Raw genomic sequence first — 25,163 nt, forward strand, 5'->3', positions numbered from 1 at the left:
TTTTGAATAATTTATGATATGATTCATATGATTAAAATTTAAAAATTATTTGTACCCAGTAATTTAAAACTATTTGGCGTATCCTTATCATACTTGCCAGAAAGTGTAGGTACTCTACAACCTACTAAATTAAGATAAATAAACGTTTCTAGCTACTACCAGAGGCGTACGAGAGGGGATACTGGCTGGTTAACCCTTCCCAAATTCTACGCCACTGACGAATTTGCTATTTTATTGTAATTTTTAGATTTTTCAATACTTTTTATGTAAATAATACACTCTTTATTCGTAACGATAAAATGATTAGTTTTTAAGATATTTGAAATTAAAAATGAAGTCACACAATACATTAATCAAAATAACCGTGCCGTTTCATTTTTAACTTCAAATATCTCGAAAACTAATGACTTTATCGTTACGAATTAAGAGCATATTATTTTCATAGAAAGTATTAGAGAATCCAAAAATTGAACTAAAATAGCAATTCCGCCAGTGTCGTAGAATTTGGAAAGAGTCAAACATTCACTTTCCCCCGTCGTACGCCTCTGGTAATAGACAGAAACGTTTGTTTAACAAAATTTAGTAGTTTGTACAGTACCTATACTTTCTGCCAAGTATGAAATGGATACGTCGAATAGTTTTAAAATGCTGAGCAAAAATTGTTTTTAAATTTTTAGATAAAACACCCTGTAACTAAGTAAGGAACCACAATTTAAGTGTTTAGGTTAAATCTTCGTATTTTGTGATAAGGTTTCTTCAGTTACTATATGGACAATTATTAATGAAACACCCTGTATATGCCGTAGAAATTTTAGAAAAAAATATTGAAATGGAACAGAGTTGTATCGAGTTAAACGTAAAAATTCGTGACTTCACTTTTTTTTTATTTTTAGGTTAACATTGCGATTTTGACAACGTTCCGTCACATAAAGTTCAAAATAAACCTCTTTTTCATTGTCAGCACCATCGAAAACATCAATTAAGACCAAAATTAGCCATTAACCTCCCATGGATTTTCAGTATCTCGAAAAATAAGCGTTATGTTGCGGAATGGGACGTTTCGGCGTCGCCGTTTCGGCGTGGCCATTTCGGCGTGGCCGTTTGGGCGTAGAGCCGTTTCGGCGTAGGCCGTTTCGGCGTAGGCCGTTTCGGCGTCGGCCATTTCGGCGTCAGAAATTTTATTTTAGTTGACTAAATACCTACATTGAGGTTTATTGGTCAGGCAATTTTTTGGAAAAAAATCTTTTAATATAGTTATTTAAATACATTGGAGTTCATTGGTCACACAATTTTAACATTAATGGTCAAGTAGAAAAATAAACTAAATATATTTCTTTTATAAACATTTTGTTATATTTTATTCTGCAAATACCTATATTGGATTTTTTATTAATGCATATTAATAATAATTGCTGTTCTCTTAATTGTCCCAGAGCTAATTAGATGATAACTGACATTTTTCAACTTTAATTAGACATACATTATATGGTATATAGACGGAGAATTTTAATATTGTTAAAATATCTTTTTTAAGCAAAAATATTTGCAGAATGTATATTTTAAAAAAAAATTAAATTATACAATATTTTCTTGAAAGGAATCTGCTTTTAAAATATTTACCATTAGTTAGTATAATAATAGTTATCCCTATATTTATTGCAGTTTCTTCGAAAATTTAAATACAAAATTCTATAAATCACATAATAATGTTATTAACATTTCCTCGAAAACTTAGGTAAAACTTCAGGTAAATTATGGCCCTCCCTGCGGTCGGGCCATAAACTTTACCTTCAGGATTAAATGTACTACTTCAGTCCCGCGGTATATAATGTACTATTATTAGGAAATACCTCGAACAGAGATCAGTTTAAGAGTTTATGTAGTGTCTTATAATATTTCATAGTAGTATTTATACGATATACAGACGAAGAATTTTTAAGCTATGGAACGAAAAATTTTATCGACCAGAGGAAGAGAGAAATTTACCACTGATGGTTTCATGTATGTTTTTGACGCTGTTAGTAAAAGCGATGAATCCCTAAAATTTTGGAGGTGTGAGAGGAAACAAACGTGCAAAGCAAGAATACATACAAGAGATGGTGAAGTCATCAAGAAAGTAAATGTTCACACTCACGACTCCTCGGCGATGGACGTGGAAGTAGCACAAGTTGTTACAAAAATGAAAAAGCGTGCTACAGAAACAAACGAAGGGACAATAGTGGTAATCAATGAGTGCCTGAGAAATACAAGTCAAGCTTGTCATGGTCGGCTCCCAAACACTGGCGCGATGAGAAAATTCATCAGACGAAAACGTAACGAAGTTCATGCAGCCCCATCAAATCCGACAACTGTTGAAGAGTTAGTAATTCCCGAGTCTTATCGTGTTTACACGTTACAAGATGGTGTAGAAGAAAATTTTTTATTAGCAGATGATGGAGAAGGATTGCAAAGAATTTTGATTTTCGGGAGAGAATCGTGGCTGCAACATCTACAGACCTCAGATGTGTGGTATGGTGACGGTACATTTGCTATAGCACCATCTCTATTTTTACAAGTATACACAGTTATGGCCACAAAATATAATGGAGTCCATCCAATATTTTATGCCATGCTGCCGAATAAAACAAGATCCACATATACCCGTATGTTTGAATTGATCAGACAAATTGTACCAAATTTGCAACCCAGAGCAATCCATTGCGATTTCGAACAGGCGGCATATAAGGCAATGGAAGATTGTTTTCCAGGCGTCGACATCAATGGATGTTTTTTCCATTTGGCACAAAATATGAAGAAACAAGTGGCTGCTATGGGATATACGAGAGAGTATAATGCTGATCCACAATTCGCTTTAAATTGCAGAATGTTGACAGCATTAGCATTTGTTCCTATCGAACATTTAGATGATGCCTTTGCCGTTCTAGCGGAAGCTCTACCTGCTGAACACCAACCACTTGTAGACTGGTTTGAAGACTACTATATTGGACGTATGAACAGAAGAGGAAATGGCAGAAGACCAAGTTTATTTCCCCAAAGGATGTGGAACCTCTACCAGAGAACTCTGGATGGAGAAGACCGGACAAATAATCACGCTGAGGCCGCCCATAGAAGACTCAAGATGGAATTGGGAGCAGATCATCCAACCATATGGAAATTTATAGATGGCCTGCGTCAGGTGCAGAAAGGTCGAGATGTCTATTTCGAGCAACTTGTGGCAGGTAATCTCCCACCATTGAAATTAAGAAAATACAGAGACGCAGATGATCGCATTTCACGGCTTGTGGGAAATTTTGATGCAAACGGGGATGTTTTAGAATTTTTAAGAGGACTAGCACATAATTATAATATGTAAGTAGGTACTTTATTTTAATTAATATTTCGTGAATAAGTTTTGTAGGTTAAATATAAATGTCTTGTATGTAAGTATAAATGTTTCAGAATTTTTAATTGGACTAGCACATATCTAATTATAACATGTAAATAATAACTAAAATAAAATATTCATTTTTCCAAAATCTTGTTTATTCATTTATTTATATATAATATCTACAGCTAGAAGCCAATTACAGATATTACATTAACTATGAGCTAAATAACAAGCACACACACATAAGTATAAAATTGACATATACAAATCTACCATTAATATTAAAATTTTGTGATCAATGGACTCCAATGTATCTACTTAAATAACTATATTAAAAGATTTTTTTCAAAATAATGTCTTACTAATAGACTCCAATGTAGGTATTTAGTCAACTAAAATAAAATCTCTGACGCCGAAATGGCCGACGCCGAAACGGCCTACGCCGAAACGGCTCTACGCCCAAACGGCCACGCCGAAATGGCCACGCCGAAACGGCGACGCCGAAATGTCCTAGACCCTTATGTTGGGGATGTATAACGTCTATATTAAAAGTTGAGCCATTTTTTTTTCTATTAAACATTTGTAACTAAAACTTTCCAGAAAACTTTTTTGTACTCTATGTTTTAACATAAACGTGATTAGTAAGATAAATTAAAATTTTGCCTCTTAACTTTGGCGATTAATCTTTGCAAATCACGAATCTGCACCTTGTAGTTTAAAAAATTCATAACTTTTACTAGAATAAGAACAAAATTTTAAAACAGGTACCGTTGTCTTCAAAAAGTGAGCAACAACACACCTTAGACTCTCTACAAACCTCTACAAACCTTAGACAAAAATATTAAAATCGACCAAAGTTGTAGCGAGTTAAACGCAAAAAAAACGTGCGATAAAATTGCGATTTTGACAATATTCCTACACCTAAAATTTAAAATAAATTTCATTTTTAATGTCGATAATAAAAGTTGCACTATTTTTTTTTCTATAAAACATTTTGATCTAAAATATTCCAGAAAACTTCTTTGTACTCTCTATTTTAACATAAATGTGATTAAAGCGCTAAATTTTAAATTTCGTCACTCAAATTTTGCGATTAAACTTCGCAATGCACAAATCCCCACTTTTCCTTTAAAAAAAATATTAAAAAAATATTAAAACTGAACAGAATTGTAGCGAGGTAAACACAAAAAGTGATTTCTTTTTTTTATTTTTTGGTTAAAATTTCGATTTTGACAATGTTCCCCCACATAAAATTCAATATAAACCTCATTTTCGTTTTCAGCACCTTCAAAAATATAAAGTATGATTACAATTAGCCATTCACCTCTCCGTGGTCAGTGCCTGGTCATCTTAGGGGTATCTCCCGCTCGCGTATAGTAGTTTGATGAGCCCTGTACTTAAAGTACTCTTCTGAGCTTATATACCAAACGAGAAGAACACTTAAGTGAAGTTTAATTTAGATTCAGAGCAGAACTCGGAACGATGGAAGCACTTTTCAGTTTGAAGGTTCTAGTACAGAGAGCCAGAGATGTCAACTACGATGTTTATGCATGTTTTATTGATTTAGAGAAGATGTTCGACAAAGTGCCACATAGGAAACTAATATATATTCTAAAAACATCAGGACTCGATGGCAATGATATAGATAAGACTGATCTTAAATTTATGTCTCTAACTAAAAGCAACAGTGGAAACGGAATTAGGCAGGGTTACATACTGTCACCAGTTGTATTGAACATTCACTCTGAAAATATCTTCAGAGAAGTCTTGGACGAATCAGAAGATGGTATTACAGTATTGCTGGAATGTAGTGCGCAGAGACTCCAAAGGATGATGGATAATGTTGTAAAAACATGTAACAAATAATATTTGTGCCTATATTGTGCGCCATAATATGGCCTAAAATTAAATTGTAAGGCAAGGATCATTAGTAAGGACACCAGCATGAACGCCCAAATTACATAATAAGCGCTACATCGTTAGAAGGAATGGAGAAAATATGTTATTTGTCCAGCAATATTAAGGATACTCGGAATCATAGCTAGAAAATAATAACTCGTATTGAAAAATTCTTCCTTTAACCCTGCTGTCCTGTTCGGGTCTATTTGACCCAAAAAATAATTTAGTTCTTATTTTACAAATTATTACGCGGCGAAACGATTTGATGTTTCGTGTCTTTATTACATAATATGAGGTCTTTCAATTACATTTGAGGTAAACAATCAACTTTCTGATTTTTTTGATAAAAATCAAATTGTTACCTAGGGTACGTTCGGGTCAATATGGCCCACGTATATAAACCGTTAAAAAATAACTGTGTATGTGTGTTTAGTTGGCAGTATATATTCTATATTGGCAGTACCTGTGTGTCTGTAAATAAAAACAGGTTTCTGCTAGCTAGAACTTGTAAAATAAACTGTAGTATATCTGGACGATGTTGCAAACCAAATTATAAATATGACCAATATGGACGGAAAGCATGCCTTTGGTACCAACTGGAAAGACATGAATAAAGTTAGTTTCCAAGCATACATTGGTCTTTTATAAGTCCCATGGTGAACCAAATAAAAGTTTGTGGAATGAAGAAATGGTTCGTAGTATATTTCAATCAACAATGTCAATGTTTGATATATTTACAAAAAGTTTGCAAGTAATACGTTTTGATAACAAAACTACTAGACACGATAGGAGACGTTTTGATAAACTTGCTGCAATAAGTGAAATTTAGAAAACATAAGTAGAAAATGTACCAACATTTTTTAACCCTGATGAAAATGTTACCGTCGATTAGCAACTAGTTGCCTTTAGAGACCGTTATTCCTTCAAACGGTACATTCCACAGTATTACGTGTAATAACTTTTTTACATCGTAAAGTTTAGGAAAATTTATTCTAAGACCAAGTAAATACAATGCCGGGGACTATAAGTAAAATAAACCGGAGCTTTCAGCAAAAATCGCGAATAAAGAAGTTCATAGCTCGTCTTTTTTGCTTCACGCAAGATATCACTGTTGCTAACAATATGTATTCCTAAAAATAATAAAAATGTTGTTCTTATGAGTACTTTGCATCATGAAACGATGCATCATGCATCACTTTCATCAAACGAAAAAGCCCCAAATTATTTTAGATTACAATTCCAATAAGGGAGCAGTGGATACTCCAGATGTCTAGATTAGCTTGTTGGCACGTATAGGTACATGTAAGAAGAGATAATTCGCTGGCCGTGATTGTTTTTTATAATGTGCTAGACATTTCTACCTACAACTCGTTCGTGTTATGGGCATCAGTAAATATCCAATGGAATACCAATAAACTGGCAAAACGGCGAATTTTTCTTGAGAAATTGGAAAAAAACTAATGAACCCAGTCATCATTTCCAGAAAAAATATACCAATGAATAAAGGCTCTCACAAACTGGTAAAAAGGACACGAGCAGAAACAAGTAGATAATATGGAAATACTAGTAAACCGTTTATGGACAATCTAACTCCGCCTTCTAAACGAGCACGCTGTGAACTTGCCCTAAAAACGATAACAAGACTAATATTATGTTGTATATATCATAAGCATATTTATTGTAAAATCCATTATTTTTATTACTGTCCCAGTTGTAAACTGACTTAAATTTTTGTAGATATTTGTTACTAGGCTTTTTTGAAAGAAAAAATACCTTTTATTTTTGTTAATAAGGTTTAATTTACATTAACAACATAATTAAAAAAAAAAGATGGTCATTCATTTTTAACATAATTTTTATTTAATTAACCATAATTTCTTGTTTAAAGTTTTATTTATCACCATTAGTTTATTTTATTTCGATTAAGGAGCGTAAACTATAGTTGGGTCATATTGACCCGAACAGTACATTTGTGTAGTTGACTCGAACGGGACAGCAGGGTTAACGGTCTTTAAAAAATTATTTGCGACTTATTTTGAAACATCAATAGACGCATAAGAACTATTAGGTGTTATGTCTTTCGTGTCCTCTACGGAATAGAAAGCTGGAGTTTTACAAAAGATGCCATAAAACGATTAGAGGAATTCGAAATGTGGTGCTACCTACGTATGTTAACCCGGCATCCGACAAGTGGGGTGTAGTACACCCCAACCATGCCAAATTGATATTGCCATATTCTTGTATGCGATGACATATAGTTTTAAGTCGTCTGTTTAGTTTCAGCAGGTACATTTGGATTGAAATTGGTCACACCCCACGAGCCGGACTTTGTAATTCCTACAGACTTGTCTTTATTTTGTTTTACTCTTATAAATAAGTAAGTATAGGTAAGTAAATAATACTTATTACAAATTTTAACATATTTTTTTATTAGTCTAAGCTAAAATGAATTACGAACGAGAATAAACACGTCTACAGACAGACCTTATAGGATGAAGCAGACAGTGACGAATGTATTACAAGAGTGATTCGGAAGTAAGTGAAGAAATTGACAACGTTAGTGTAAATAGTGACTATCGTGACCAGCTTCAAGATGTTGACGCTCCACATATCACAGAAAACTAAACGTAAAAATATTTTTTGAGATTATCTAACTCTTTCAATTGCCTGGGTTTGTCACACCCCACCTGTCTGTCAGTGGCAAAAAAGATCACCTATAGGATGCCGGGTTAAGGGCATTTATACATCACACAGTTTATTAAATGAAGAATTGGACAGACAGCCTGTCGAGTTAACGGAGACAGTAACAGCAATGGTTACCAGAATAACAAACGAGGAAGTGGCTCAAGCGCTTCAAAAAATAAAGAAAGGAAAAGCAGTAGGACCAGATGATATTCCTGGGGAAGTATGAAGAGCATTGGGCGAGACAGGAATAAGTTGGCTAGCAGGTCTATTTAACAGAATTATGGAAGTTGGACAAATGCCAGACGAATGGAGAAGCAGTATATTAGTACCTGTCTACAAAAACAAGGGAGACATACAACAATGCACAAACTACAGGGCTATAAAACTACTTAGCCACACCATGAAAATATGGGAGAGAGTAATTGATAGACGGATACGTGAAGAAACCGAAATATCCGATAATCAATTTGGCTTTATGCAGGGCAGATCAACAACAGATGCAATTTTCATTGTAAGGCAACTGATGAAAAAATACAGGAATAAAGAGACCAACGCTCATATGGTATTCATTGATCTTGAGAAAGCATATGATAGAGTTCCTCGAGAGATTCTGTGGTGGGCTCTCAATAAGAAAGGAGTCCCTGGCGAATATGTAAAGATTGTGAGAGATATGTATGAGGGAGTAACGACTAGTGTTAGGACAGGTGTGGGAGAGACTGATAAATTTTAGGTGAAAGTAGGATTGCACCAAGGCTCGGTGCTTAGTCCTTATTTATTTCTCAACAGTTTTGGACCAGATAACATCGAAACTACAGGGTAGTATTTCATGGTGCCTAATGTATGCTGATGATGTAGTGTTAATAGGAAATAGTGAAAGAGACTTAGAACAAAAATTGGAACAGTGGAGACAAGCTCTGGAGGAAAAAGGTTTAAAACTTAGTAGGACAAAAACAGAGTATTTGGAATGTTCATTTAAAGATGGAGTTACTACAAATAAAATGGTATCTTTGGATGGTGAAATGATTGTGAAAAGCAATAGTTTTAAGTAGCTAGGATCGGTATTACAGAGTAATGGAGAAATAGATGGAGATGCATGCAGTAGAATTAGGGCTGCATGGATGAAGTGGAAAGAAGCGAGTGGTGTGTTGTGTGACAGAAAAATTCCAATGAAGTTGAAGGGAAAATTCTATAAAACAGCTATAAGACCGGCTATGATGCACGGAACTGAATGTTGGGCAGTGAAAAAGAAAGAGAAACAACGAATGCATGTGGCGGAAATGAGAATGCTTAGAGGGATGAGTGGAGTGACAAAGAAGGATAAAATTAGAAATGAGTATATTAGGGGAAGTCTAGGTGTGGCACCAATTGATGCCGAAATGAGAGAGCATAGGTTAAGATGGTTTGGTCATGTTCAACGTCGAGATGTTAATCACCCAATACGAAGAATAGCTGAAGTGCAGATTCCTGGAAGGGGTAGGAGAGGAAGACCAAAGAAGACCTGGGGGGAGACGATAAGGCAGGTCATGTTGGTAAAGGGGATTAACATTGATATGACCCAAGATAGAATTGTGTGGAGAAATGCAATTAGGGGAGCCGACCCCGCATAGGGATAAGGCAAAGAGAATGATGATGATACATCACACAACTAACATAATTATCCGCCAGAGGCTACGAAAAGCGAAGAAATCATTTTAACACCGCAAAGGACAAAATATTGGCTTACTTTGGCCACATTATGCGTAATAGTAAATACCAGCTTCTACAACTGATTCTTTAAGGTAACACTAAGATCAAGAGAGACCAATGACGTAGGCGTATATTCTGAATGGCCAATCTTAGGAAGTGGGCTGATCTAACGTCAACTAATCTATTTCGAAATGATGCGAATAGAATAAGATACAGTGGAACCTCGTTAACTCGGATTAATCGGGACCGCGGCCGATCCGGGTTATCGAAAATCCGGGTTAGCAGGAGAAAATGATAAAAAATATTAAAATACAGTATCCTTACAGATAGTTGGCGTATTCTATGACATTTTTTCCATCTATCCAGCGAACCTTGTCTCGCAGTGAAATTTGGTTCAAAATCAGGCAACATTTTATTCAGCTTGAGTGCTGATTCTTGAATAATTGGTCCAGCCAGACACTGGTAAACCACGTTCGCGTTCCGCACAAAACCACACACAAAGCGTCGTCGAGAGTCTCATTTTTAGCTTTATTAGCTTGGCACCGACTGTCCAAACTTTTTTTTGTTATCATTTTGAAACAAAATTCTTCGATTTTAGTTCTATTTTTCTTCCAATGCGATACTGTAGATGTACCGACACCATATGATGCTACAATTGTTTTTAAAGATTCGCCTTTATCAATTCTACCTAATGCTCCTAGTTTCTTTTCCATTGTCACTACAACATTTTTACGTTTTTTTGCCATTACGTAGACAAAAAAACACGTAAACACAAAATCTGAATAGATTTACGAACAATTACAGAACAGAAGCGAACAATACGACTGTTAAATACTACACACAATACGGTCTCAATCGCAACGATGTTATGTTATTTAATAACAGTGAAGACTAAGACCATTGTTTAAAAAAGAATTTTTTAATAGTCTTTTAGTCTTTTTTAAACAATGCTAAGGCAGTTTGAAATAAATAAAGGATACTACAGGTGCCTGTTGTTTCCGATAACACGACAATGAACGTCGCGTGCCGTTAGTCAATTTTACTGTCGTATGTGTAGTTCAAATTACACAAATACCCATTATCTCTCAAGTATTATATTACATACATTTTTATTGTTGAAATTTTTGTCTGATAAAAATCGGTCCGGGTTAACCGGACTTCCGGGTTATCGGGGGTCGACTTATCGGGGTTCCCCTGTAGGTTAATGTTGTCGCTTCTTCTTCTTAAAGTGCCCATCTATTCCGAATATTGGCGAACATCATGGCTATCTTGACTTTGTTTACAAGCAGCGCGAAAGAGTTCAGTGGTAGTTGTGTTATACCACTTTCGTAAATTTTGAAGCCAGGAAATGTATCTTCTTCCCGGTCATCTTTTACCATCATTTACCTTCCCTTGGAGAATCAGTTGGGGAAGGCCGTAACGTTCTTGATTTCTCATTACATGCTCTAGATATTCTAATTTTTTGTTTTGATTGTTATGAGAATTTCACACTCATGTTGTCGCTAACATCACTAAGAGATAGGCACATTTAGAAGAAGAATAGACATTTATATTTTATTTAGTATATTTAATTTCAGCACTGTTTATCTTGCCGCATACTTTATTTATATTAATATTGCTCTTACCCAACGATTGATTGCCTAGTGACAAAAACGATAATCCGCTCATAAGTATCCCATGCGCTAAAATTATTGGAGTTGGATGAGTAATTTTTTTATAAGCTCGGACTATTAGTAGCTCATAGTCATCATCGGTAAATATATAATACTCCTCTGCTATACAACCCCAACGTCGGAGTACTTCGGTCTGCAATAAAATAAAAGCTTAGATATACAGGGTGTCCCGAAAAGATTGGTCATCCATTATATCACACATTCTGGGGTTAAAAATAGTTCGATTGAACCTAACTTACTTTAGTAAAAATGTGCTTATAAAAAAAGTTACAGCCCTTTGAAGTTACAAAATGAAAATTGATTTTTTTCAATATATCGAAAACTATTAGAGATTTTTTATTGAAAATGGACATGTATCATTTCTATGGCAGTAACATCTTAAAACAAAATTATAGTGAAGTTTGTATAACCCATAAAAATTTTATGGGTGTTTGGTTCCCTTAAACCCTCCCAAACTTTTGGGTACGTTCCAATTAATTCATTATTGTGGTACCATTAGTTAAACACAACGTTTTTAAAACTTTTTTGTCTCTCAGTATTTTTTCGATAAGCCAGTTTTTATCGAGATGCGGCTTCTATTTTAATATATTTACATAAAAATTGTATGGGGTTGTTGTTCCTTTAAGCCCCCCAAATGTTTGTGTACGTTCCAATTAAACTATTATTGTGGTCTATTAGTTTAACAGTGTTTTTAAAAATTTTGGCCTCTTAGTGTTTTTTTTGATAAGTCACCTTTTATCCAGATGTGGCTTCTTTTTCAAAGTAGGGTAACGGGTACAGTGATTGGCCACTTAAGGGATTTCAAATTGAATTAAAATTGTAAATTTTTATATTTTAAAGTGAAATATTTTGTAAGGGTTTTTTAATAATAATAAAACATCAAATTTTATAAAAACTCAGGTTATTTTAATAAAAAATAATAATGTATATAAAAAATAAACCAAATTTAAAAACATACAAAATTACACAGTTATTGGCCATGCAAACATAGTTATTGGCATATAGAATTACAGTTATTGGCCACTCATAAAATTTGTGCAGTTAGGGCACACAAAACTATTTAGATTTTCAATTTCTTGTTGTTTATTAACACAACTACCAATATGGTAGCCTCTGACACAAAATACACATTTTATTCCAACTTTTGATTTAGAAATGTTATAGGAACAAGAATAGCACAATCCTGTAAACAAAAGACTATTATTTACAGGTATGTTGGTGTTGTCTGATTGTTTCACCAATATATCTGAGAGAATTTGTATTTTTTTATGTTCCGGATATCCCTCTGTTTCGAAAAACAACTTTCTTTTAGCCGACTCACCAGTACGTTTTTCTTTGCTGGTTTCCAAAATTGTACATTTGCTTTGGGAAGTATTCCTCAAATTTGATGAATTCTTATTGTTGGAGACATCAAAAGATACGTTATCAATTGAGGGCGGAATAGCGTTTTCCTCTACGGAATCAGGAAATTGTTTCCGTGACAGTTCGTGGTTTTCTTTGAGGTTAATCACTTCTGGTATATGTACTCTAACTCCACTTCCCAAAGTAGTGCTTTTAATTGTATGATCAAGAATTGTGTCTGCTTTAAAAGTATTTGTATCTACAATATCTCCTGTACTTAGTGTAACATTTTCTTTATTCTTCACAACATTTTGACATTTTTTGTTCTCGGAATTGGCTCTTGTGGCAATTTTTTTTATTACTTTCTTCTTGGTTGCTTTATTTTGTTTACCTTTATTGTTGACTTTTGCGTCAATTCGCTTTTGTTTTCGTTCTAATTTTATTTTTTCTTGTTCTTCTTTCTCTTCAATTTTACGCCTCTCTGCATTTTGACGATCTGACGAAGTGAGCACGAAAGGCAACCTTTCTGTTTGCTTTTTACCCTTTGTTTCTGGGGTTTTTGGCCAAAAAAAGAACTTGTCAATTGAGGTGTCAATTTCTTTACATAATGAGTTGTCTTGATTTACTGAAGGCAGATTATCGGATGTCGATTGAATATCTAAAATCATTGTATCTTTTGTGACAATAGTATCTTTTAAATTATATGTAATATCACCGTTTTCGGGAAGTTGAACTAGAAAATCAGAAAGTAGATTGTCTTCTGTAATAACAGGAATATCTTGTATGTTGCATATAATTTCATTGCCACCTGCAGGTTTAAGTGTAAAATCTGAAGATATATGAGTTTCTGTGATGATATCTTGTATATCATCTGTGGTAACACCTGTCTCTGTAGTCTGAATTGTGTGTATATCTACGGTATTTTTAAATAAATTAAATATATTAAACAGCCATTTTGAATCTCCATTTAGTTCTTCTGAATTATCCAAACTTTGAAATTCTAGTATTTTCTCGGCTCCAACTGTGTGTACAAAATCTTCATATGTTATTGATTTTGTCATTGAACTAGTGTGATTAATACCTTTATTTGGGTCTTTGTTCTTTCCTAAACATTTGGAATAGTCTATTGCCTCAGGGTTCCATGGATACAATCCAGATGCTTGAAAGCCATTAATTATGGAATCTGATTTTAATTGACTAATGGCTGTGCTTAATACTAATGCAAAATTCTCTTTGGTGACTACTGAGTTTGGGTTTTCTCGTCTGAACTTTAATACTGCCCGGTTCCAATTTGCCTTTAATGGTTTAAATGCAGCAACATCTGCAGGCTGTATAATTCTGATCGCATTGGGATATAATGCCACTAAAATAATTTGTAACTTTGAACATAATTCACTGGTTTGAATGGTTAAGTGAGTTTTATGTCCATCAACGAACAGAATGACTGGAAATTTAGTGTTTTTTGCAACTAGGTACTTATATAAGACGTTTCCTATGTATTCATAGAAGTTTTCATTCTTCATCCATCCCGTATCGCTACAGCCTATGCCCCATTCTCGAGGAACTGAATTTATAACATTGCTAGGAAGTCGTTTGTATGGGTAAATAATCATCGGTGCTGTTATTTCTCCAGACGCTGCAAACGTAAACATAACCGTCAAATTAACTTTGGAGTGATGATCTATTTGATATACATTTTTGCTTCCCTTTACAGCCAACACTCGTTTATTTTTGGGACACAGGAGGAAGCAGGTTTCATCCCCATTTAAAACACGTGAATGGTCTTGAAGAATATCAATGTAACCTTTACGATGCAAATATTCTTGAACACCGGTGAACCATTTTCTTATATCTTTTTCAGACACAACTGAACTTGCTGCTGTTACCGCTTCTGGAGTTCGCTCGCTTAAATCTGGATGTCGCTTTAAAAAGGATCTATACCAACCTCTTCCGGGCCGATTGTCAGTAAAAGGATTAGCTCGTGGATTTTCGTCAAGAAAACCTCTAACCGAGTCTTGTATATCTTCCACTCTTACTGGAAAACCTTTGTCTTGGCATGTTACGATCCAATTCTTTAAACGATTCTCTTCCTCCAAAGAAAGAATAGGATTGGGACCAAGGGTAGTTTTTTCATTAAATTTTTCGCTTGCTCTAAACTGCAGTGTTGCTCTTGGCACATTAAATTGTTCAGCGGCTTTCCGTTGGCTCATGCCATTTTTTATGGCCTGAAAAGCAGACTGAAGATCTTGTTCTGTATATTTTTTGTGATACGTTTTATCTTTCCGGATATTTGGCATTTTTTATTCTAAAAATAAAAATCATTTAATAGTATCTAATAATGTTAGCTACAATACGGACGTTTCAAATTTGATTCAGATTGCCCGCATTGGCACTAATTTTATAAAAACTAAAATAATTGTAATTTTAGAAAAACAAATCCGGACAAAAAATATATTCTTATTGCACATTACAGTTATTGGCCACCCTGTGGTTTAGTGATTGGCAGTCGGCCAACCACTGGTTATTGCTATAAAAAATAAGAAAAAATGCTTGAAATATATTGTGTTGGACCAAACTAAGCTAAAAGAGCCTAAATTATATTAAATATTTTAATTTAAAGTAGGTACAGTAATTGGCCGGTAGGCCAATCATTATAACGCGGAAATATTTAAGATACAGTGCTTGGCCACTAAAATTTACCGCCAAAAAATTATAACCTTACTATTAAAACCACCGATAATGTAAGATATACCCCACTAAATCGCCACAAAACATTAATATAAGCAGATACACAATATTATTAGCCAAGATAACTCACCTCATGAATTGCCTTCCTTAACAAATTCTTTAAAAAACTCTTAAAACTGCATGCACCTGTTAAGCTTCGAACAACACACGCCGTCACAACTAGACAATATTAACTGAGAGAGATAATGGCTACACCAAATATATAGCAATGTTGCCGAATTGCAATGCAAATACATTTATTTCCTTATACTTTCTGAAAATCTTAATATTTCGGATTTTTGTGAAAGTGGCCAATCACTAGTGACCGGCCAACAACTGTACCCGTTACCCTATACATAAAAATGTAAATTATAAATAAATTTTCAGATTATTAACAGGTCTCTATAATCGTACTTCCATAGGTATACAAATATGTGACGGATTCGACAAATATTCAAAATATGTCGATAAACACTGGCTTATTGAAAAAGTACTAAGAGGCAAAAGTTTTAAAAACATTGTGTTTAACAAACGGTGCCACAATAATAATTTAATTGGAACGTACACAAAAGTTTGGGTGGTTTAAAGGAACAAAACCCCCTTAAAATTTTTATGGGGTGCACAAATTTCACTTTAATTTTTTTTTAGATGTTTCTCCCATAAGAATGTTACATATCCATTTTCAATCACAAATCTCTTAGAGTTTTCGATATATGAAAAAAAAATCTATTTTCATTTTGTAATTTCAAAGGGCTGTAACTTTTTTTGTGTACACTATTGTATATAGGTAAGTGAGGTTCAATCAACCTATTTTTAATCCCAGAATCTGTGGTATAATTTATGACCAATCTTTTTGGGACACCGTGTATAACGAATGAATACTAGGATTTTGGTACAAATTATAATATATTATTTGCTTTTCCTGATTCCTTCACTTACGGTTTCCATAAAAGACGGTTGTAGTGTATTAGCAATAGACGTCGCAATAACGAGAGCCATCAAAAAACTTGCATCTGCAGGTATCTAACTCAAACTTTTGAGAAGTACAGAGGAAGCAACACAAATGTTTGTGGATTGAGGTAGAGAAACTCCTTTGCTGCATGGAACCGACGCTTTAGCTTAACTGAAAAATATTCCTCCATTGTTGGATCCCAAGATCCTAGATATCAGGCTATTAGAGATCTATTAGCCTCTATCAGAAAAAAGGATCTCCAACAGTTTATATACCCGACAAGTAAAAATAAGAAATGGTGTGAGATGGGGCTGCATACTCCCCTATCTGCTGTTTATTATTTATGTAGAGAAGATATAACTTGCACAGAAAAATGAAAAAGTTATCCACTGAAATCAAATATCCATAAATAATTTGCGATATGATAGTGATACAGCTACAGTCGGAAAAATGAAAGAATACCCATGAACGAACATATAAAACACGCTGTATTTTCCTGTCACCGTGTCACAAAGAAAATTGTCCAGTGCAAGTACATGTAAAAATAATTATTACATGTACTTGCGCTGGCCAATTTTTTGTGTGACACGGTGACAGGAAAATACAGCGTGTTTTATATGTTCGTTCATGGGTATTCTTTCATTTTTCCTACTGTATGTATTATAACAAACAATGTAAAAAAATTACAAGATGTAATGGATAGGAAGAAAATAATAACACAGTGTAAGAAGAATATGGTCACAATATTATCATCACGAAATCGAGATTAATGATAATAATCAGTAGACAGTCTCATATGCAAACAGAGCTGAAAATAAGCAACTTCTAGACAGAGTTGAAGAATTTGAAGACAGGATATGATACAACACTAGAAGCTCCAGAGCGGTCATTTTGACTGCTTTCTATTTTTGACCCTCTTTATTACTTATTCATAGTTGTTTTAGAAAGTTTATAATATAGGAATTTTCCTAGATCTATTTGAGGATTATAATTCCTCCTTTACAGGTATTTAGTGTAATTACTTTTTGAGATGTATTAATCTATACCTAGAAGCACCAAGGCGGTCATTTTGACTGCTTTCTATTTTTGACCTTCTGTATTATTTATTCATAGTTATTTGAGAAACTTGATAATTTAGGACTTTGCTACATCTAATTTATCTTTTAAAGGTAGGTACTTAATGTAATTACTTTTTGAATATGTTGATGTATACCTAGCAAAAATGCGGTCCTTATTACGGAGCAGAAGTATCAGATGTGAGCGATTATCAACAGATAAATTTGCACTTGCGTCGCCAATATGGAACCCATTTATATCGAATTGTATATTTTGTTATACCTACACCTGGCTAAAATATATCTATCGACGAACAGTTTTTTCCCACGAAGGCAAGATGTCACCTCATCCAGTACATGGCCTATAAACCCGATCTAGGGAAAGATGAACAACTACCAGACAATCAACTTCTAGAGGAACATGTACTTAGCCGTCTAATAGGAATATTTATGAATAAAGGAAGAAATGCCATGACGCATAAAAAGTATTACAAAAGAAGGCTAGCAGCAGTGTTGGAACAATAAACCAAGCAAGAAAGGATATTTCTCCGTCAATAAAAAACAAAAAGATTGAATTAAACAAACTAAAAATTTTCATACTCGAAGACTTGAGCTAACCAGGGAAACCAGGTGTACAATAGAAAAATGATCAAATCTGTTCTAGTGCTGAGTTCTCTATACTCAAACAATATTAAAATAGGCATAGATAAAAAGGAGACACCTGAAACCATTACCTACTAAATTCACACAAAATACGGAGTAGACGTTGTAGATCAGAAGCCGTACAGTGTGCAACCAAATCAGCTTCAAGAAGATGGCCGTTGCAGGCTTATTTTTAATACCTTAGATATGTAGGATTAAATGCTTGGATTCTATATAAGGAAGTTACTGCCTGTCAAATATCTAGGCAAACTTTTCTACTTCAGTTAGCAGAAGAAATGCGACAAGATCATATGACTAAGGGCAGGACAATATCAACGGATACAAATCAGAGATACAACACCTCAATCAAATAATAAACGTAGGCAGTGGCAAACAGAGAATTGCAACAAAAGTAAAACACGTGAAATTTGTCAATATACCCAGCAAACAGACCGACGTGTTAATAACGTGAATTTTGGGTACATTTGTCACCAATATACGTAAATTCCTTACGTGAATTTCACGTGAAAAATTGGTTGGAATGTCACATTGAAAATACGTCTTTAAATTACGTAAATAACTCGTCTTCAATAGAAGTGTTATTTACCTTAAATAGAAATAAAATGTTTCGGGAAATTCACGCTGCAAATACGTGTTGATTAACGTATCTTTTAGGGAACGTATATATTAGTTTTCACGTGAAAGATACGTCCTCGGTTAAGGTAAATTATTCGACCTTAATTAACTTACGAATCACGTAATTATTATCCTCATATAAGTAATATAAATAAAAAAAGCATATAAAGTATTAACACTGTATTTATTTAGTACAATTTAGAGACTTTAAAATATTTGTCTTGTATAATTATTATTATACAAGATAATGCACCAAAATTGGTACCGACCTAAGGACACATTAAAAATATGCCAACACAACACAGGTCACTTTTTATTTCGAACAGGACACTTTCTTGTTTTTTTCTAATTGCACCATCGACACTTCAACCCTCGAGCAGTGAGGTAAACGTTAGTACAAAAGACATTATTAGAAATAAACCCGCCTAAAATGATTCGAGGGAAAGGAAGCTCTGCACGTTTCACTTTTTGTTGTGAGAAATGTAAGAAGCTGATATTAGAGGTTATGATAATCGATTATTTTTTAAATTACAGTTAAACAACTGTTCTACTTACTTTAAATTAGTATTACATATTTTCTTTTTGTTTTTAAACTTCTACTATTAAAAATCCATTTCAATACCAGAATAATATAAAAACAATAATCCTATCGAAACGTATCTGTTAGTCGATAAATCGATTAATTTAGTTTTCGAAACAACTATGTCAGTCACTGTGGTCACGTACTGTGGTCACGTAATGGTATTTAAAGGAGGAGAAAGGCTTGGTAGTACGTCATCACTGCGCTCGATTTGAAAATTAGACTCAACATCATTTTAGCTCCTGTGATATTTTTAAAGAAAAAAAAAAAGGTTGGATTGAAATAGTTATGCTAAATGATTTTAAAAGCGAAATCATAAACTTTTTTTAAATATTGGTATTATTTACATTACTTTTACGTAAAATACATCTAATTTTTCGACGTCCATAAAATACAGTGAGTAAAATTTAAGCGATACGTATTTTAGCCAACACCGTTGTAAAAATTTGTTTCCAAAATATTTCTCAAAATTTAACCAAAAGAAGTTATTTCTGTTTCGTGATTATTACGTGGAACAAACGTACCTTTGCGATGTAACCGACATTCGCACCTATTATAAAAAACATGTAGTATATTCGTCATTATGATTTTATATTATTCTAATGTCAAACATGTATAAAGGAAGTACTAATATATGAGTGAATGATTTTGCACTGAAATAGGTTTTTTTTCCGGTCATAAATCACCGAGTTACGTATTCGTTGAAATTTGCCGTAAATTTAACTTAATCATCACGTAACTGGGCTCAAGTCTGTTTGCTGGATACCTACGTAAAAAATTATATGTTTGTAGGTCTTGTACAAGCAGAATTAAAAAATTTTGCTACTGCATAAATTTTGCTTAAATAATTAAATAATTTATTTAAATTAACTAAATATACGTCTTTTATTGGTAGGTGTTTTTTTCTCAAAAACTCAATATAGTTTTTTTTTTTAATAAAAAAGGGTACAAAAAGGACTGGCGATAGAAAATTCGAATAGCCGTCATCTTGACCGCTCCGGTGCTTGTAGGGAAAAATGCTGGTGCTTCTAGTGTTAAATATCTTAGATTGACCTTAAACAATACATGTGACTTCGACGAATAAGTGATGATATGAGTAGCAGTACCTAGAAATACTTTTGTTAAATTCACTAAAATTACCTTTGTAAGAATGTCCCAAAATGCTGTATGTCCAATAATAATGTACGGTAGCGAGACCTAGTCACTTAAAGTAAGCTAAACCATATTGAAATGTTTGAAATGTTATGTCTCAGAAAGTTGCTTAAAATTTCATGGGTGGACCGTATTACAAAAAATGAAAATATCTCAAGATGAACTAATTTCCAAAGAGAACTTCTAAACATCGGTCACCATCATCAATCAGCTAATCACGTCCACTGCTGGACATAGGCCTCCCTCAGTTCTTTCCAGTGCTTTCTACACTGGACCGCTTCCCAGCAAACAGGTTTGAGCCCAGTTACGTGACGATTACGTTAAATTTACGGCAAATTTCAACGAATACGTAACTCGGTGATTTATGACGGGAAAAAAACGTATTTCAGTGCCAAATCATTCACCCATATATTAGTGCTTCCTTTATACATGTTTGATATTAGAATAATATAAAAGCATAATGACGAATATAGTACATTTTTTTTATAATAGGTATGAATGTCGAGTACATCGCAAAAGTACGTTTATTTCACGCAATAATCACAAACAGAAATAACTTCCTTTTTGGTTAAATTTTGAGAAATATTTTGGAAAACAAAATTTTACAACGGTGTTGGTTAAATGGTCCAAGAGCTGTGAGACATTTTTGAGTAGGTATTTTAGGCAACCTGAAAATTTTTCAGCTGACTATTCCATGATAGCCTAATACAAAAATGCCGGTCTGGCTGGAGGGTAGCGGTTATTTTCCCCAAAAATCCCCCCCAAAGTTAAACAAAAGGGTAAAAATTGTTATTACAAAAAATATCATTGACGTGACTTTAAAGTAAATTTATATATTCAAATATAAAGAAAATAAACAGGCCATGCGATTTAAGGGCGATTTTAACTCTGCAAGATACTTGCATGGGCGCCCCAGGATTATTTTCAGGGGATGCATCTGCTTCAGAAGATTTCATCTGAATCTGTACATACTATTAAGAAGTATATAATATACAACTATACATGCATAGCTATGTATGTACATTCCTTCCGGACAGGGAGGTGCAATTGTTATTTGACAGGGTATTTTTTAATAATAAAAATAAATATTCTAAAAAAGACAGGTTTTTTTTTGGTGAAATTTTCCAATTGTCAGGTGATCAAAAAAATTACGCGTGAATATAAATGAAAAGCGCTATAGGTCAGCAGCAGTGTGAGAAAGATCGTATACCGATAGCTGTTTGCGTCCTCTGTTGTAGCTGAGCGAGTCCGTTCGCAGGAGAAAAATCACATAACCTGGCCATATCCATGTTGTTGTTTCTCGAAACGTTAGAGTAATTATTATATATTATAGTTTTTTAAGTAACTTTTTCTTAATTAAAGAAAAATAATACGTATTTTACAATAGACTTTTCAAATATGATAGAAAAAGACAAATTTATTATTATAAATATATAGGTAGAAAAGTATAAAACTATAAACTAAATTATTTCTGTGGCCGAGTCTTGTACTTCTTCTTCAAACTCCTCATCTGAGCCTTAATATTCATTCTCTTCCTCTTCGTCAGACTCCCCTCGAGACTCAGATTCCTCTTCTACATGATCTGTAAATAGTTGTATCATTAATTAGTTTAGTTGCTACGTATTCTCCGTCCTTTTATACGGAGTCGAAGCCTGGACAATCACATGCTCATCTGAAGAAAGACTTACCGTTGTTGAGATGTGGAGTTATCGAATACGTAACAAACACGGAAACATTAAGAAAGATGAAAAAGGCAAAAGAAATACTCAACACTATGAAGGAAAGAAACATGAGCTACTTTGGTCATATACTAAGAAATAAAAAACGTGATGTGATTGGTTATATAAGGAAAAGTATTAAGCATTGGTTATATAAGTAAGAATACGTAGCAACTCAATCAATTAACCACTAATTAATTTTTCATTAATTCTAAATACATATTACAACTATTTACAGATCAGGTAGAAGAATCTAAGTATCGAGGGGAGTCTGATGAAGAAGAAGAGAATGTATATTTATTTTAGCTCATTTTTCTTTCCTTCATAGTGTTGAGTATTTCTTATTTTGCCTTTTTCATCTTTCTTAATGTTTCCCTGTGTGTTAAGTGTTGTGTGCATGATATTTTTTACATTATTCGATAACACCACATCTCAACAATGGCAAGTCTTTCTTCAGATGCGCCCGTGATTGTCCAGGCTTCGACTCTGTATAAAAGGACAGAGAATACGTAGCAACTTAATTAATTAATCAAAGATTATTTTTAATTAATTCTAAATACATATTACAAGTATTTACAGATCATGTAGAAGAGGAATCTGAGTCTCGAGGAGAGTCTGACGAAGAAGATGAGAATGAACATTTAAGCTCCGATTAGAAATTTGAAGAAGAAGTACAAGATTCGGACACAGAATTAATTTAGTTTATAGTTTTATACTTTTCTACCTATATATTTATAATAATAAATTTGTTTTTTCTATCATATTTGCAAAATCTATTGTATAGTACGTATTATTTTTCTTTAATTAAGAAAAAGTTACTTGAAAAACTATAATATATAATAATTACTCTAACGTTTCGAGAAACAACAACATGGATATCGCCAGGTTATGTGATTTTTCTCGAGCGAACGGACTCGCTCAGCTACAACAGAGGACGCAAACAGCTATCGGTATAAGCTCTTTCTCACACTGCTGCTTACCTATAGTGGTTTCATTTATATGCACGCGTAATTTGTTTGATCACATGGCAATTGGATAATGTCACCAAAAAAAACGTGTCTTTTTTAGAATATTTATATTTAAAATTAAAAAATACCCTGCCAAAATAACAATTGCACCTCCCTGTCCGGAAGGAATGTACATAGGTATGCATGTATAATTGTATATTTTATACTCATTAATAGTATGTACAGATTCAGATGAAATCTTCTGAAGTTCAGATGCACCCCCTGAAAATAATCCTGGGGCGCCCATGCAAGTATCTTGCAGAGTTAAAATCGCCCTCAAATCGCCTTGTCTGTTTATTTTCTTTATATTTGAATATTTAAATTTACTTTCAAGTCATATCAATGATATTTTTTGTAAAAAAATTTTTACTCTTTTTTTAAATTTGGGGGGGATTTTTGGGGAAAATAACCGCTACCCTCCAGCCAGACCGGCATTTTTGTATTAGGCTATCATAGAAGAGTCACCTGAAAAATTTTCAGGTTGCCTAAAATACCTACTCAAAAATGTCTCACAGCTCTTTTACTAAAATACGTATCGCTTGAATTTTACTCACTGTATTTTTTGGACGTCGAAAAATTAGATGTATTGCACGTAAAAGTAATGTAAATTATAATTATATTTAAACAAAAAGTTTATGATTTTGCCTTTAAAATCATTTAGCATAGCTATTTTAATTCAACCTTGATTTGAAGCTATTTTTGCTATTTTTTTCTTTAAAAATATCACAAGAGCTAAAATGATGTTGAGTCTAATTTTCAAATCGCGCGCGGTGATGACGTACTACAAAGCATTTCTTCTCCTTTAAATACTATCACGTGACCACGGTACGTGACTAACATAGTTTGTTTCGAAAACTAAATTAATCGATTTATCGAATAATAGATACGTTTCGATAGGATTATTTTTTATATTATTCTGGTATTGAAATAGGTTTTTAGTAAGACCAATTAATTAATAGTAGAAGAAATTTAAAAACAAAAAGAAAATAAATACGTAATACTAATTTAAAGTAAGTTGAATAATTTAACTGTAATTTAAAAATAATCGATTTTTATAATCGATGATCATAACCTCTAATATCATCTTCTCACATTTCTCACAACAAAAAGTGAAACGTGAAACGTGAAGAGCTTTATTTCCCTCGTTTTATTTTAGGCGGGTTTATTTATAATAATGTCTTTCGTATTAATGTTTACCTCACTGCTCGAGAGTTGAAGTGTCGATGATGCAATTAGAAAAAGCAAGAAAGATTCCTCCTCGAAATAAAAAGTGACCTGTGTTGTGTTTTGTGTTGGCAAATGTTTTAATGTGTCTTTAGGTCGGTACCATTTTTGGTTCATTATCTTGTATAATAATTATACAAGATAAATGTTTTAAAGTCTCTAAATTCTACTAAATAAATACATTGTTAATACTTTATATATCGCACCCTCATTGCAAGACTGCAGTAACTCAAAATTTTATAAAGTAATCATGGAATTCGATTGTAAACATGCATATCTATCCCCTGTAAAACTTAAGTGACTTTCAAATGCTTAATGGGCTAAATATTACAACAACAACAGTTTATATATTTTGCGTTTTTGAACATAAGTTCCGTGCAAAACTGTTGTAACTCTAATGTAACAGAGTTACAACAGTTTTGCACGGAGCATTGCAACGGATTCGATAACAAGCAATAACAAGCAATGAAAAAAGTAGTAAGATATTTGTTATTTTAATATCTATATCTGTGGTGTTTAATTTTAATATACAGTGCGTCTACGTAATCCATTAACGGCTGAGACAGTAAACAAAGATTTTCGAGACCAATCTATTCATGAAAATTTTATGTCCTTTGTGTAATATTATATTTATTTTTCATAAGATGTGTGCGATGTCGTTTGACCATTTATTTGTTAGATTGGATTAAAACCACATAAATTAAGACTAATAATTATTTACGACCAAAAAGTATTTTTTTCCATGAAAAGAAAAATATTATTTTAAAACTTGTGTATTGACAATACTGAGAGGTCAAAAATGTCTATTCTCAGAAAACT

At 33.4% G+C, this 25,163-nt stretch overlaps 1 protein-coding gene across 1 annotated transcript in view; it reads right to left on the reverse strand.

Annotated features, from left to right (window-relative positions):
- The window catches only part of LOC126889620 (gastric triacylglycerol lipase-like), an 80,523-nt gene that overhangs the window by 50,822 nt on the left and 4,538 nt on the right, over positions 1 to 25,163 (reverse strand). The window contains exon 2 of the mRNA XM_050658092.1: positions 11,263 to 11,443. Coding sequence (XP_050514049.1) covers positions 11,263 to 11,443 — 181 coding nt within the window. The remainder of the gene's footprint in view (positions 1 to 11,262; positions 11,444 to 25,163) is intronic.

This window comes from Diabrotica virgifera, chromosome 8 (assembly GCF_917563875.1).
Source record: "Diabrotica virgifera virgifera chromosome 8, PGI_DIABVI_V3a".
Classification (NCBI taxonomy): Eukaryota; Metazoa; Arthropoda; class Insecta; order Coleoptera; family Chrysomelidae; genus Diabrotica; species Diabrotica virgifera.